The sequence below is a fragment of the Labeo rohita genome, unplaced genomic scaffold, assembly GCF_022985175.1.
Source record: "Labeo rohita strain BAU-BD-2019 unplaced genomic scaffold, IGBB_LRoh.1.0 scaffold_30, whole genome shotgun sequence".
NCBI lineage: Eukaryota > Metazoa > Chordata > Actinopteri > Cypriniformes > Cyprinidae > Labeo > Labeo rohita.
The window spans coordinates 500,417-517,769 of record NW_026129217.1 but is presented as its reverse complement, the minus strand read 5'-3'; the positions used below and the strand labels follow the sequence as shown (position 1 = coordinate 517,769).

General features: G+C 38.1%; 1 protein-coding gene across 1 annotated transcript; it reads left to right on the top strand.

Annotated features, from left to right (window-relative positions):
• Nucleotides 1–4,243: 4,243 nt before the first annotated feature.
• LOC127160229 (uncharacterized) lies at nucleotides 4,244–16,572 on the top strand. The gene is made up of 2 exons (XM_051102892.1): nucleotides 4,244–4,601; nucleotides 14,278–16,572. The coding sequence occupies exons 1-2, from the start codon at nucleotides 4,314–4,316 to the stop codon at nucleotides 15,715–15,717; spliced, it is 1,728 nt and encodes a 575-aa protein (XP_050958849.1). The 5' UTR covers nucleotides 4,244–4,313; the 3' UTR covers nucleotides 15,718–16,572.
• Nucleotides 16,573–17,353: the final 781 nt, after the last annotated feature.

The window sequence follows — 17,353 nt, the reverse complement described above, 5'->3', positions numbered from 1 at the left end:
AGCACAATCAGGTAACAGGCAGCGGGTCCAAACACAGTTTAAGATCCTTTAATGATAATCCACAGAGATATGTCCAAAATACATGACAGAACCAAGCAGGTGTCACAAGAATCACAGGAGGTAACATTTATCAACAACTCACAACTGACAATGGCAGACTGGGGCTTAATATACACACACGATCAAACAGGAAATGGAACACAGCTGAACCAGGTATACACTAATAAAAAAACAGCATGATGGGAAATGGTGTCCATGACCAAAACAACAGGCAGAAACACAAAACCACACAGGAACACCCTCTAGTTGCCTCACTGTGGTGCAGACAACCGGGTGTGACATAGCCCCCCCTCTAAGGGCAGATTCCAGACACCCTTCAATATCAAAGTCCAGGTGGGTGGTGGTACAGAGGCAGATACGGGGGAGGGAAGGAGGGCCAGGACCATGGAGAGGCACGGGAGGCAGAGGTGGAACAGAGGGTGAAGGCCACAGATGAGTCCACAGAGCAGAGGGTCGAGACCAGATCAGAATCAGAGATGGGATTGATAGAACTAAAGGCAGAGGCCCTGGATTAATCAGCAAATCAGAGGGCAGGAACCAGAGTAAAGCCTTGGGCAGAGCTGACTGAACTAAAGGCGGTGGCCATGATGGAATTAGCAGAGCAGAAGGCAGAGACCAGAGTAAGGCCAGAGGTGGAATTGATTGGTCTGAAGGTGGTGGCCATGGTTGAGTTAGCGGAGTAGAGGGCAGAGACCAGAATAAGCCCAGAGGTGGAGCTGATAGCCATGGTGGAGTTAGCGGAGCAGGGGGCAGAGACCAGAGTAAGACCAGAGGTGGAGCTGATTGGCCTGAAGGTAGTGGCCATGGAGGAGTCATCGAAGCAGAAGGCAGAGACCAGATTGAGGCCAAAGGTAGAGCTAATAGAGCTGAAGGTGGTGGCCATGGTGGAATTAGAGCAGAAGAGACAAGTGACGATCTGAACGAAGCTGGTGGAGCACATGGTGGCTTAAATAGATCCGGCTGGGTCGGCAGCCAGAGTGGAACAGAGTCTAGATTGGATTCAGTGACTGGACTCATTTCAGAAACAGAGCCTTGGCCTGAACTTGACTCAGGTCCAGAGACTTGAACTGGACTTGGCTTTGGAACAAATTCTTGGACTGAACTTGGCTCAGGAACAGAAACTAGAACTGGACTTGGCTCAGGAACAAACACTTGGACTTGACTTGGCTTAGGAAAGGATTCTCGGACTGGACTTGGCTTAGGAACAAATTCTTGGACTGGACTTGGCTCAGGAACAGAAACTTGAACTGGACTTGGCTCCGGAGTGAGAATGCAATGTACTGCCCAGACACACAACATAGCCACTGCCATAACTGGAAGCACTGCCGACAGAGGAACCACCTCTATAAACTCCTCCACTGACGGCTTTAAAATGCCAGCTGCTCTCACCGACCTTAATGGTGGGTCTGCTAAACTGGAAACTAGCCTCAAACGCCCAGAGAAAGCCTTATAGTCTCCAAATTCAACACTCCTGACGACAGTGAACTCTGGTTTGGTGTCCATAACTGGGAACTCTTGAGTGTCGTCTGTGGTGGCTGAAGACCTTGGTGTGACTTTCATACTGGCTAGAGGCTCTGGCATGGCAGACCAGACAGGTGAAGCAGCAACTCTGGCCGATGAGGTGGCAGGTGAATAAGCAGCTCTGGCAGGTGGTGACATGGGCTGTGCCCTGATGGCTATCTTGGGAACACACTCTGGCTGAAGCATGGCGGCCATCTTGAGTGCTGACTCTGACTGGAACATGGCAGCCGTCTTAGGAGTTGACTCTGGCTGTGACATAGCGGCCATCTTAAATGCTGACTCTGACTGGAACATGGCAGCCGTCTTAGGAGTTGACTCTGGCTGTGACATAGCGGCCATCTTAAATGCTGACTCTGACTGGAACATGGCAGCAAATTTAGAAGTTGGCTCTGGCTGTGGCATGGGAGTGGTGACAAACACTGGACTTGCGATCATCAGTGTGTGGCATGGTGGCAATCCTGATTGGCCGGACTCTATGGCCATTGGAGCCCACGGCCTACTGCCTCCCCCTAAAAAATGTTTAGGGGACTCTTCATCATCCACTTCCCCAACAGTAAATTCAGAGCCACAACACCGTAAAACAAAGTCAATATATTGTGCCAGAGTCCAGCCTGGATCCACATCAGGCAAGTTAAGACTGATATCCAGGTCAAGCCCACTCCAAAAACAGTCCTTCAGCATCACATCATCACCAGATACAAGATGGCAATGCAAAAGAAACTCCTCCACATAAGCCTCAATATTACGTCCTCTTTGATCAATGGAACAGAGTTTATTTAAAGGGTCACAATAAGTACCTTGTCGTGGGCGCATGATGGAAACTGCTGGATCCCTTGTTGCGGTGAGTTGTTCTGTTACGTTTGACCACAATCAGGCAACAGGCAGCTGTCCAAACGCAGTTTAAGATCCTTTAATGATAAACCACAGAAATATGTCCAAAATACATGACAGAACCAAGCAGGTGTCACAAGAATCACAGGAGGTAACATTTATCAACAATTTACAACTAACAATGGCAGACTGGGGCTTAATATACACACACAATCAAACAGGAAATGGAACACAGCTGAACCAGGTATACACTAATAAAAAACACAGCATGATGGGAAATGGTGTCCATGACCAAAACAACAGGCAGAAACACAAAACCACACAGGAACACCCTCTAGTTGCCTCACTGTGGACAACCGGGTGTGACAGCAGGTAGGCAGATCTCTAGGAACAGGGTTGGGCACCACTGCTCTAATCTTCCTTATTTCTTCTGTGGATTTGTTGCACATTAGCACACTACTGCCTCTCACTGGTGCATTCATGTCATTGGTTCTTCTGTGGCTACTTTAATATTAAAAATAAACCTTAATCAAAGCAGTAAATTAATTTGTTTTATTATTTGAGTAACTAATTATATCTTAGTAAGGTACACTATTGGATTTTACAGTGCACTGATTCTATAGGCTGCCTGTTTAGCCCCACCCACATATCCTACAGCGTTGCCTGTTTAGCCCCTCCTACCGATTCGCACATGCAAATAAAGAGAGGCATTTGCATTGCCTTCTTTCTGATCCCAATGTTTGGAAAGTGTGGATGAGCTTTATTTATAATGAAGATCCAGACCGCCTCAGTAAGCACTTGATTCTTTGTTCACTTCATTTTTACTACTAAACTGAAATTCAATGCTAGGCCTATATTGGATCCAACAGTAATGTTGCAACACACAGGTGTAACTGTTTTTATTATGTGCTCACTATTGCTTTGTCACTTCTTACAGATCATTTGATATGTACTTATTTATGCATTTTTAGTCATTTATGGATTTTTCACCTAAATCACAGCAGCATCCATCTGAAGGACTTAGGCTTTTGAACATACACAACTGTTGGCCAGTCATTAGGGCTGGGAGTCAATTCCAAAAAGAATCAATACCGAAGCGTTGGAATCGTAGCCGTTTTCAGTTCAACAAAGCTTATCTATGGGCGGCTCTTAAACAAAAGGCTGCATCATACGAAGGCTGCATATCTCGGCTGCTGTCATCAAAAGTTGCTGAACATAGATTCACAAAAATAAACTGAATGAAAAGAGTCAGTTCTGAGCTCATTTGAGTTTGAGGATGCAACCTTGCAAACGTTTATATCCTACAGTCATGGCAACATTAGGTTCCTCCACTCGAAAAAAAAATAAAAATAATAATAATAATAAAAAGAATTGAAAATAACAGTGAGGAATCTGTTCTTGGAATCGAATCTCATCGATTCCAGAATCGGAATCGGACTTGATTCCAAAATTTTCTGAATCGAACAGCCCTACCAATCATAGCAGTGAGCAGTTCAGATTTTTCAAAAGCAATCTCTAATGACCTCTATCCAGGATTTACATGCCCAATTTCTTGCTCACTGCTGGCTGAAACATGCTCTGAACAATCCTAGAGAGAAAACACACATGCTGCTTCTTGATCAAGATGCAGAAGTGAAACAACATATATCAGAAAAAATAAATGGAAATGCAAACAATGCATTTATGCTACAGAGCAGCATTCAAAAGTTCTCTAATTTTTTTATAAGTGAAATTAAATTCTCAGTACATGTGAGAATTGATGAAGTGAAGATCCCATCTTATTCCTCATTTCTTCTCCTTCATTTTTAGTCACACCCACAACAGCATCACTAACACGGACTTTACTTTAAGGCAAGAGCTTCAGGCATCTCTGTGTTTTTACACAAGAGCAGCTTCACACCATGTTTGTTCTGGCTCTGTTAATCTCTATCATGCTGGGAGCATTTAGTGCTCAGGCAAAAGTGGTCCCGAGCTTTGATGAGTGTAAAGGGTTCTTCTACAAAGACACAGAACCAGGAGGAATGGATCAGAATGCAAAGAAAATCTGTCAGATGCTTCAGTTTGATAGCTACCATTACGCTACCCTGTACTCCGTTCATCACAGGATCCCTCTCTATAGCGCCTACATATTTGACCCTGACTGCTCAAGCACTGCTGGAAGAACAGACAACTGGCATGTAGAGCCACAGGTAAACATGTGCTTCACTCCCCGTCTAACAAAAGATGAAAATGTTTGCAGATTTTTTTTTTCATTTTAAATATGCTACTCGCATAAAACTGAAGTTTTTGAAATGGGAAAATATGAATATGTTTTTATTACATTTAAAAATATAGCACGATGAAACTTTGACCATGACCTTTTTTCTGCCGCGGCAGTTTTGATAAGTAATATATCCCTTGGCACACCACAAAGCAGTTAAAAAAAAAATCCAATCAATCACAGATAGCGTTCGCTGCTGATGCTTCATTCAACATTGATAATAATCAGAAATGATGTTTCTTTCTCTTCTTCTCATGGCATTAAAAAAAAAATGTTTCTTGAGAAGCAAAGTATATTAGAATGATTTCTGAAGGATCATGTGACATTCAAGACTGGAGTAATGATGTTAAAAATTTTGCTTTGATCACAAAATTACATTTTTCAAAATATATATTACAGTAGAAAGAAGTTATTTTAATTGTTCATTTTCACAATCTTGCTGTTTTTTTGTTCAAATAAGTGCAGCCTTGGTTAGCATGGTTAAAGACATATTACAAAATCGTACTGACCTCAAACTTTTGGGTTTTGCACTAGCTGTAGAAGAGAAAGAGAGGACTGAGAAACACCATAATAAAGGGAGTTACAATAATCTAAACGAGTTGTTACAAAGGCATGGATCACTGTTTGAAAGTTACTCTGTGATAAGAAAGGTTTCACTTCAGAAAGTAGACGAAGAAGAAAAAAATCATGATTTTACTACAGCACTGATCTGTTTATCAAACTTCAGGTTTTGATCAAACAGAACGCCCAGATTTCTAGCACACTGAGTTTCATATGAGGCCAGAGAACCACAATCAACATCTAACACACAATTTTCTTTGTCCCCGAATAGGATTATTTCAGTTTTATTTTCGTTTAAATTTAGAAAACTGCTTGAGAGCCAAAGCTTTAGTTCTTCTAAACAGACCAACAGTGGTTGTAAGCCATTTTTTATCATTATGCTTTAAAGGAAAATAGAGTGTCGTCAGCATATAAATGAAAGGATACTTTACGTTTATTAAAAATGAAAGCCAGGGGGAGCATATACAAGGCGAACAATACTGCTATTCAATTCAATGAATATGCTCAAGGCAGAATTACTATAAATAACAATTCACTTTTATTAAATACAATAAATATAATCGTATCTTTTTGTGCTCACAAGATGGCCAAACAATGCAAACAATGGAAATACAGGAAGTCAAAGGGTAGTACAACACTTCCACAATCATACCAATCAATACAATGCAAAAAAAAAAAAAAAAAAAAAAGGAAAATACAATAAACCCAAAAGAAAAATAAACCCATTTTAGGATAATATCAATTGAAATATATGAAAAATCATAAATACAAACAATGACATAAATTAATGGCTTATTACTTTTGACCAATAGGTGGTGCTGTTTTGATGTGACATTCTCTGTAAGGTGACAATGACACACAAAGATTGGTGTCATTGAGGCTGTATCTCAGGAAAGATTTGACAGAGTCATTTTTGCATTATGCCTCAAATGTGTAGTGGTGCTGTATGAAAATGGTTTTGTCTATCGACACAAAATCCATAACTATGAGTCAGCACCTTCTGAAGATAATTTAAGCCAAATTTGGTGAAAATCGGACCAGCAGTCTAGGAGGAGTTCGAAAAAGTAGGTTTTGTACATTCATCAAAATGGCGGAAAAGAAAGTTCAGCAAAGTGTGGTATAATTGGTGTGTATGTTGTCGGCATGACCCAAAGAATATTTTGACACCAGTTTTATTACAATAGGCTAATGCAATCCAAAGTTATTAGCATTGATTTAGATTTAATTATTAATGTTTAATAAATGGTGTATTACTTCTGACCAGTAGGTGGCACTGTTACCAAATTGATGTGGCGTGGTCAGTGTGAGGTGACAATGACGCACATAAAATTTGGTGTCAATATGTCAAAGTTTTGTAGAGATACAGCCTCAGATGTAGTTTGGCATCTTTCCAGAAAATTCGGTGATGTGCTAAATGGAAACTGTTTCATATATTGTCGCGAAATCAGTAACTTTTTGTCAGCAAGGTCTGAAGATGATCTGAGTCAAATTTGGTGAAGATCGGACTAACGGTCTAGGAGGAGTTCGAAAAAGTATGTTTTCAACATTAATCAAAATGGCGGACAGGATGTTTTGCCAATTTTGGCATAATAGGTATCAATGTTCTCAGCTTGACCCAAGGAATCTACTGAGCTTCATCACAATAGGCTAATGTAGGCAGAAGTTATTTGCATTTTTGTAAATTTATTTATAACTTTTTGCCACAAGGTGGCACTGCCCCCAAACTTTTTGAGTACTGTCAGGGCATGGTGCCAAAGACACCGAGTTTCGTAATGATAAGTCAATGCGTTCGTAAAATATAGCATTTTTGGAAAAAATTCAATATGGCCGATGCCTAAAATGGTTGACATGGGAAAATTGGGTATGGCTAGACTTGGCATGATGCACCGAATATAAAGAGACAAGTTTTGTGATTTTTGACCAAACAATTCAGAAGCTATAAGCATGCTTGTTATGACATACACCAAGTTTGGTCTCAATACACAAAACCGTTGCAGAGATATAGCCTCAGAACCATGTTTGCATACTTTTCGTAGAATTAATTTGCACATTATTCGAGAACGGGGTGACTAATTGACTTGAATTCCATAACTTTTTGCCAGCATGGTCTGAAGATGATATAAAAGAATTTGGTGAAAATCAGACAAACCGTCTAGGACGAGTTCGAAAAAGTAGGTTTTACGAACAAAAATGTATAGAAAAAAAATAAACCTTATGATTTTTGAATTTGGGACTTCATTCGACTCGGCATGAGCCAAGGATTTAGAGGAAAAAAAGAATTTTGATTCTGTGCCTTATGGTTCAAAAGTTATAAGCATAAATACAATGAAAGTTTGGACAAGTGGTGGCGCTAGAGAGTTTGAGTTAGAGACTCCAAATTTGCTCTGGTTAATGTTGGGACTGTCCTTTATCAGTTTGCCAAGTTTTACAACTTTCCTGCAAGCGGTTCTATGGGCTGCCATAGACTCGAGCAGAAAAAGCTGAAAAAGAGTAATAATAAGAACACCAACGGATACAATAGGTGCCTTAGCACCTTCGGTGCTTGGCCCCTAATTACAAAAGAGAAAAATCAGACACTCCACACTTGTGCATATGGAGTGAGAATACCCCTCTTCTGTAATCACACTGAGCAAGGCTATACGTCCCTGGTGAAAAAAACAGCATATGCTGGTAGGCATGTTTTGATGCTGGTTTTTGCTGGTCATGTTGCTGCTCAAGGACCAGCATGAACCAGCAAAGGACCAGCTTAAACCAGCATCAAAACCTACCTAACCAGCATTCCAGCATCAAAACATACCTACCAGCATATGCTGTTTTTTTTTTTTACCAGGGGTCAAGGCCTCGCTAGAACACAAAAGAAAATCAAAATCAAAATACAAAAGACAAGTCCTGGGCAATACTCAAAAATATAATATTCACAGAACAAAACACACACACACAAAAAATGAAGGTGATCGACTGAGCTGGATTGAAACAAACTCTAAAAAAAAAGAGAAAACATTGAGCAACAAAACACAATTTGTCAACCCATGTTATACAATCCCACATTCTTAAGCAGAACAATTAAGTTACACACATAACATTACAATTTCAAATAGAAACCACTGTCTATAAATGTATAACAATGAATGTTAAAATGCTAGCTATCCTAGCCTCACAATAAAGATTAAAATAAATACCTTTGAAACGTTTAGCTGATCATACACATACACCATTAAGGGGCTATAATCATCACCATACACTTCCTAAAAAAAAAGGAAATACTTTTAACCCTCTCATTTAGAAGGGTGAATTAGTGTGTACAAAGGTATCCTATTAGTAATTTTACACAATAAAACGACCTACCATAGACCATCAACCCTCACATGCAGTATGCTGTGCTGATCATTCAGTGTTTGCCACTCGTTCAGCCCAAGTTAACAAGCAAAAGAGGCTCAACACATCTCCAACTGACTAAGAGCAATCACATAATTAAAAACTACTTCTACACAAAAGAAAATGTTACAAATCATTTTATACAATAAAATGATTCACTTGAATCATCAATCATTAACACTCATGTGCAATATGCAGTGTTGATCACTCAGTATCCATAAATTATTTAATTCAGAATAACGGCATGAAAACATCTAAGATGCACATCTAAAAATCAACTGAGAAGCTGTCACATGAATACACCCCACTCTTCAAAAAGATAAAAAAATGACATTAAACAAAAGAAAACCTACCAGCGATCGTTCTTCCAGCAACAGACAACCACCTGCATGCTAAACAATGGACCTTTATCACACCAGAACTGAACACCGGAAGCGCTTGTCGAAACACTGTATCGGTTCTTCCGGTTTTGTATATTTTTTTAATATGCTGTAATCACTAATTGAATAAAAGCCTGTTAAAATGAGCATCTGCAGGATGATTTCAAAATCCGGACATTTTCAGAGACAGGTGAAGAAATATTCTGATGATTACTGTGCACAGAATCTTCCAAACGCAACGAAACTTGTAGTTTTAATCCAACATACTAAGAAACCCATGGCTCGCAAACATTTGTGATTTCACCACACTGCGTCAATGCTGCGGTGTGTGAGACCTGATGAATAAGATCAGAATCAACATATTTATTCATTTGTATGAAATGGTAGTCTTTATTTTGTCATTTGTCATTTAACACTGGGTTAAAACACGGGTAAATGGGTTGTTGACCTGACATGGCATTTTCACTGTCCCGCAAGATAAAATGAATGTAACTAATACTGGCATTATTTAAAACGCAGTAAATCATTAAACATTTCTTTGTCCTACATGGACCTTTTGTTATGAAAGCAGTGTGTGACTGTCTCAAGCATAGTTCAATAAATTACAACTTTTATAAATTAAAAAGAAAACCATAAAAAATGTTGGGCAATTCCACCGTTACAAACATGACATTTGCAGCCAAGACCTGAAATATAAAGTATCCATGACCAATATATTGAACGATCTCTTTATATTTTTCTAACCCTCTGAAAATAACATCCAGACATCGAAAAAGTATCAGTCTATAAAGCTGTTTTATATTTTAGATGAGGGAATTACACATGCGTTACAGATAAGACAAAAAAAGACAAGTTTCTGGGAGACAACATATTTTGTAGATTTTCTGCGATTTACAATGCATAAACAAGAAGCAACACTATCTGCCGAATGGTGAAGAGTTGGGTATTTACAAAACCTAAAATCGATTTTGTCTAAATGTTCACTTTTGTCTTTTAGAGAAAAAAAATCAATGTTAAGGACATTACAGTTCTGAAAGTGGAGTTTATCTGACTACGGAAATGTGTATAAAATGCTTTAAAAACTTCTTTCTGTGTCTAGTGTTTAATAGTTAAATAATAGTCGTTAGTCGTTCGTTTAAGCCATTATTCGCACAGTTATATTAAATTAATATTCTAATCCATAGCCTAATAAGCTTCAATATATTCCATGCTCAGGCACACGCATAACGTTTGCCACAAAGCACAGGCCGAAGTAGCCTAATGATTAGTAATGTATAGAAAAAGGAGACATTTTAATTATTTATTAAAGGGGTCATCGGATGCCCATTTTCCACAAGTTGATATGATTCTTTAGGGTTTTAATAAAAAAAGTCGGTAACGCTTTAGATTACAACCCGCAAAGAACTACGTAAGTAAACTGAATTTACGGTGTATGTTTCTGTAATTATAGTGTACCTATAAAGAACGTACATGTAGGTATAAGGGACCAATATGTTATATTTGGGTAATAAGGGGATAACAAACCAGATATTTAACCTGCAAAGAACTACATAAGTATACTGAATTTACGGTGTACGTTTCTGTAACTATAGTGTACCTATTAGTACGTATGTGTAGGTATAAGAGAACAATAGGCTATGTTACGTTTTGGTAATTCGGGGGTAACAAACAGATATACAACCTGCAAAGAACTGCGCTAGTAAACTGAAGTTACAGTGTATGTTTCGTATTTATATTGTACCTACGTGTAAGTATAAGGGAACAATATGTTACGTTTGGGTAATAACGGGGTAGAAAACAGATATACAAATAATTTATAATGGATTAATTTAAAAAAACTTAACAGGTACCTGTTCTATTAAATCGTAAATTTGGTGTATCTATACGTAAGCTTTTTAAAATTACTGGGAAATTATACTCTTGTTCCATGTAGTTACAGGGTAATTGTGCCCTCTGCGGGTTGTAAATTAAAGTGGCGATTGTTCCCCTCTTGTTCAAGGAAGTTACAGGGTAGGTTCAATACATAAACACACAATCTGAAAATATATCTAAAAATATTTTTTTATAGTCGCTAATCCCACTTCTACCTCTAAACCTAAAGTTAACTATGACTGAACAGTTATAAAAATATAAAAAACAGGAAAGTGCAATCACAATCATTTATTTATTGCAAAAATGTCAACAGCCATACAAAAAAGTAATCCAAATAACGATGCGTTTGCAGCCGCAGTCCTCTCTGGCGGAATACAGTAGGTTTGAGGTGCAGTAGGATGAGAGCAGAATTTAAATTGTTAATCGCTGAAAATATTATCCAGATTATTGTCTTGACCCACTCCTCGAAGGCGCCCGCGCGTCATTCCAACACATCTCACCAGAAACACGGCATATCGTAATCTGTGACGAATGCAGGCGAGAGCCAATGAACGTCCGATTTTCCTGTCGCAAAATGCACTTTAGCACGGGTTTATGGCTGTTGCTGCTGGACTCGCTGCTAGAGATGGAGATGAAGATCGCCGGACAAAGCCTTGAATTTGGTTCTGGTCCTCGCAAATCGTATGGATTCTGAAGATCTGGGTTACAGCACACAAATAAAATGGTTTATTTGTAATTATGATGCGTGTTCGGTGTATTTTATGGTTCTATTGTTAGTCACAGCATGTTAGAGAAAACGCCTTTGTGTTCCACCACGGCAAACGAAGTTAATATTACATGAATGATTAAACGATTGCAGAAATATTATTTATTTTAAGGGTTTACCGTGTAGTCATGATAACATTATGTAGACCTATTCTTGGAAACGAGCTGGCAACAGAAATCACACAGAACAGAGTTAAATGTTATAATTTCATATTAAGTAAACGTTAAATGTTTAGATGATGTAAATATGTCAGTATTGTACATTTAATGTTTGTAAAAATGTAAATAAATGTACATTTTGTAGAACCACATTTTACGTCGCGTTGTTATATGTGTTGTACCCTGTAACTTCGTTGAACAAGAGGGGAACAGTCGCCACTTTAATTTACAGCCCGCAGAGGGCACACTTACCCTGTAAATACATGGAACAAGAGTATAATTTCCCAGTAATTTTAAAAAGCTTACGTATAGATACACCGAACTTACGATTTAATAGAAAAGGTACCTGTTAAGTTTTTTAAATTAATCCATTATAAATTATTTGCATATCTGTTTGCTACCCCCTTATTACCCAAAAGTAACCTATTGTTCCCTTATACTTACACGTAGGTACAATATAAATACGAAAAATTCACCGTAACTTTAGTTTACTTACGCAGTTCTTTGCAGGTTGTATATCTGGTTGTTACTCTCTATTACCAAAACGTAACATATTGTTCTCTTATACCTACATGTACGTTCTTTAATAGGTGCACTATAATTACAGAAACGTACACCGTAAATTCAGTATACTTATGTAGTTCTTTGCATATTGAATATCTGGTTTGTTATCCCCTTATTACCCAAATATAACATTTTGTTCCCTTATACCTACATGTACGTTCTTTATAGGTACACTATAATTACAGAAACATACACCGTAAATTCAGTTTACTTACGTAGTTCTTTGCGGGTTGTAATCTAAAGCGTTACCAAAAAGTCTATAATATACTTTGGTTAAAAATTGTCAGTGGTTGTGTAAAACAACACCCTTTTTACCTTGTCAAAATGAGCTCTGCAAAAATCTCATTCTGGTCATGGCTGCTTTAAATGAGTGACGAGTCTGTTTACTTTAGCTGCATTTAGCTGCTAAACTTGTTAACTAGCACGTTATTAGGAAAGGTGATCACAAAGATTCATTAAAAGACCACTTATACTCACTTCTGCTGTAAGTGAAGCTGGATCATGAATGATTTGCACGAACATAGACGGATATATGTAGATCGGGAGCCACATTCCCTTCACAAACAAATGTAATCCACTGCATCTTCAGCGGCTCATAATAAATATATCTATAGAAATCTTTAAATTACTACTTTAACAAAATAAAACAAAAACTCTTTTTACCTGAAATTTTCTTTAGTCTTAACAGGGTCTAAAAGTCTTAAATTTACCCTCATAAAACCTGGAGAAACCCTGTCACCTTAGATAAACGGCAAAAGTCAACAGGCTTTTCAAAATCCGAAATATTGCCAAACAGGGACTTTTGCATTTGGTTTCTACTGCCATCGTCTTATCTTTCTCTCCTCCCTCTTCTTGTCGAACAGCTCGACTTACTCTCCTCACTTGATAAATAAAATCAGACTCCTGCTGCGGTTCTGTGATGGTAACAAAAAATGTGTCTCCGCCATTTATATATATATATATTTATATATAGAGAGAGTAGAGGTGTAATGATACATGTACTCATACCGAACCGTCAGGGTACGGGCATCTCGGTTCAGTGCATGAGGCCTTACAATGAATACAGGGGCGCCCGCAGTAATGCAACGCTGTTCTTTGTGCTTGTGTATCCTACTTCTCTCATTCGGCACAAATCCACAGAAATGACAAAAATGTCACAAAAATGAACTGAAACTTAGAATATATAGACTATGTTATGTGACGCACAGTTTTTTTCCCTTGTTTATCTGTTAACTAAATCAAATATATTTAAAGTATTTATTCTATGTATGTATATATGTACTGCAGATTATATTATATGTAAGATTATAATTTGATATAATACTTTGTATTTTCACATCTAGGTGAAAAAAAAATTGTAATCTGTACTACTGTCTGTTCAAAATGAATGAAAAGAAACTTAGCATAACAAGCATAGTAGATTTGTTGTTTTTTTCCGTTGTACTGAAATCGTATCGAACCGTGTTCACCGAACTAAGGTACGTACCGAACCGTGACATCTGTGTACCGTTACACCCCTAATACAGAGGCAAGCGAAACATGTAGGATTCATATTTAAAATGTCTTTTTACATTTTAATATTAAGACACTAGTCTATATCGCAAACTGAATTAAGTGACAGACATACTTTTGATTTATTCATCCAAAATGTAGAGTAATTCTGTTATTAATGAATGAGTTCCTATCTTGTCCGCATTTGTGCCAAAAACATGGTCCTAGAAATGTAAAAGCATCTCAGAACATTTCGGTTTGGCCTGTGTTGTGTTTGAAGGAGTTGCAGGGGTCCTGTTTGGTTCCCAACCCTAAAGGACAGTACTGTATGAAACACTTACAGTATACCATTATACGACCCCCCCAACCCAATACAATTTAGAACAAAAATTAAACATCAGACTAACCAGCTAACATAATATTTCTTCTCTTCTGTAGATTTCCTACCCTAGATCTCGAACTGACTTTATGGTCTTGGAAAATCAAAATGAAGCAAACACTTATAAACAAAACCAAGCCATCAGCAGCGACTACAGTGACACCGGATACGACCGTGGTCACCTGTACCCCAGCAGTTTCCGATGCGGTGAAGAACGAAAGGCAACATTCACACTGACCAACGCTGCTCCGATGGACGCGTGTTTCAACCGAATCCACTGGAAGAACTGGGAGAGCGCGCTGAGGACTTTCTTATTACAGAAGCATGACTGGACGGTGCAATATGATGTGGCTGCAAAACTTCTGAGCAGCAATGTTGTAACAGTCTACATTGTCACAGGGACGGTCCCCAGTGCAAATGAACGAATACCACATAGGGGAACCTCTGAAGACCCAGAAAGAGTGACGGTGCCCTCTCACATCTGGACAGCCGTCTGTTATAAACACCAGTTCGATGACAAAAAGTCATTTTCCTTTGGCTATATTGGAAATAACCTGTCGGATGGACGCGTAACTCTGATGCTTATCCCAGAGCTAGAGAAACAGCTCAGTGAACTCTACAGTGAGGTCTTACAAACGGTTCAGTCAATTAACATTTTTGCTGATTATTGTTTTTCTGACAAAAGAAAGTTAGATGAGGTTCAGCCCACATTTCAGAAGTTAATTGATCTACAAGTGAGCCGAGCAGTCCGATCAAGATCAGACATACAAAACATGGTCAAAACAGTGAAAAGAGCCCTCAGAACTGACACCGAATTTACCAACAACTTCAAGGTGACTAAGATGACGGCAGAATTAGCCTTTGACAGCATGAGCTCTTATCACACCGTGACAGAAGATCTGAAGCGTGCTACTGGAAGTTCTTGTCTTATAACTTACGTCAGTCCACAAAAGGAAGGGATGAATGAGCGGAGAAAGAGGGGGGTATCCGAGTTTTCAGATGCTGTTAAATGCCAGTTGTTTCCAGAGAAGCAGATCAACTGCTCCTCTCCCTGCCTGTACCACGACCATCTCAAGAGCTATAAGTGTTATACAGGCTCAAAACAGTTTGACTGCTCACCGCAGTACTCGCTCATTACGGCTACTGGAGTGAAGTGCCAGGATAATTACCCATGTGCCAAATATAATACAGAGTACTACCAATGTAAAACCAGCAGTGGTGAATGGGAATACTGCAGCCCTCCACTGTGGAGAAGTAGAACTAAAAACGAAGAGGACTGCCGCAACAACCACGCCTGTGCCAATTATGGTAAAACATACACATGGTGCTACACAGATGATGAAGACAGCTGGGATTACTGTTGCGCTTCTGATGACTGCAACTTCACTGTCAGTGGCAAAACCTGTGCGTCTAAATGTTCCTTTGGCACAAGTAACTACCTTTGGTGCGAAACTACTGATGGCAGCTGGGATTATTGTTGCAGAAAATGTGATAAGTAGTTGGTCTGCAAAGCTTAATTAGTACTACGGCTTTGCAAAGTTGATTGATTGTATCTGGAGCACTTACTAACCTAGACACTTTCTAACATAAGACTTTCGTATGTACATCTGAAATTAAAAGTATTTTAACATTTGTTCCCCCTGATTTGTAAAAAAAAAAAAAAAAAAAATGCACTCAGTGCAAATGTATTCTTAAATACTTTTTTCAATTCAAGTTTATTTATATAGTGCTTTTTACAATATGAATCGTTGCAAGCAACTTTACAGAAAATGTACGTTTCTATAATAGATTTGGCAGCATCTTATCTATGGCGACTATGCCAAAAAGTACTCTGACATCTCATAAACGTACATCTACGCAAGCTTAAAATTAGAATTTCGATCATATTTTGGAACCATTCCAAATTCATTGTGAATTGTCTTAAGATGAGACAGATATCCTGTGGGATTGTTTCTACAAGATTTCAGTGGGACCCAAGTGGGTGCCTATTTGTGAAGGAAATTTCGTGTTTGATCATTTTAATCATAAAATCAGTTGATCACAAATGATGACTAACATTGTCCTTTCTCTGCAGGCCTAAACTTTATGTGCATTTCAGGGAACAAAAATGTTCTAACCATTATAGTGTATAATGAATATTGAATCAACATTTAAAAATAGTTGATTTGTCAATGTTAATGTTAAAAAAATGTCGAAGATTCAACAAACCTCCAGTGCTTTAGTTGGGCTCTTGACCTTCAAGTTAATTTTCTTTCAGTCTCAATAGCATTAATAAAGACAGCGTTGTTGTAAAATTAAGTTGGAGTAAATTACATGTGTTAAGTGTCAAGCTTTAATAAAGTTCAGAAATATTAAATGGTGAAATTGTCATTACTGATGTAAATGTTCTATTTCACAAATTGCAAAGATACTGTTGCAAAAGATTTAGACAACATTCATCATACTAACCTCAACAATGGTGACAATCATCAGACTGATGTAGACAAACAGATCAACTGTAATGAGTTTTGTACTATATTGATAGCCAGCATGCATTTCAGCATAAAATGTTCGTGTTGAGTTTTATAAACTTATTCATGATGTCTAATTGATTCAGCAAAAAATTCCCCCCAAAATGTTAATTTATAGAAGTAGGATAGCCATACCACTGCTTTAAATCTCACACTGTAGTTTCACACATAAATAACACAACACACCTGCAAGCAGTTAAGTTAAGTGGTTTAACCCTCATCCGTCCCTCCCGATAGTGTCCTTCATGGGTCAAATTGACCCAAAGCCCTTAAATTATACTTAGTGTGTTGTTTTTTTTTTGCCCAGAAAGCTTATTTTATTTCATTTTGATAATATTTTTTCAATTCTTAAATGTAATTTTTGTTATTTGTAATTTGCCCCCTCTAAATTCCTTGATTTTATCAAAAGATTTAATTTAAATAAGTTTATTCACAAATTTCTTTCAATTAAATACAAATTTACTCCATATTTCATTCATAACCTGTTAATTAGGCTCAAAGTATCTCACACTGAGGGTCTCTGCTGACCTCTTGTGGAAAAAAATTTATATAACATGACATTTCATGACTCTGGCCATTAGATGGCCTCATACACTGAGCAAAACTCTATAATAGTTAATAGTTA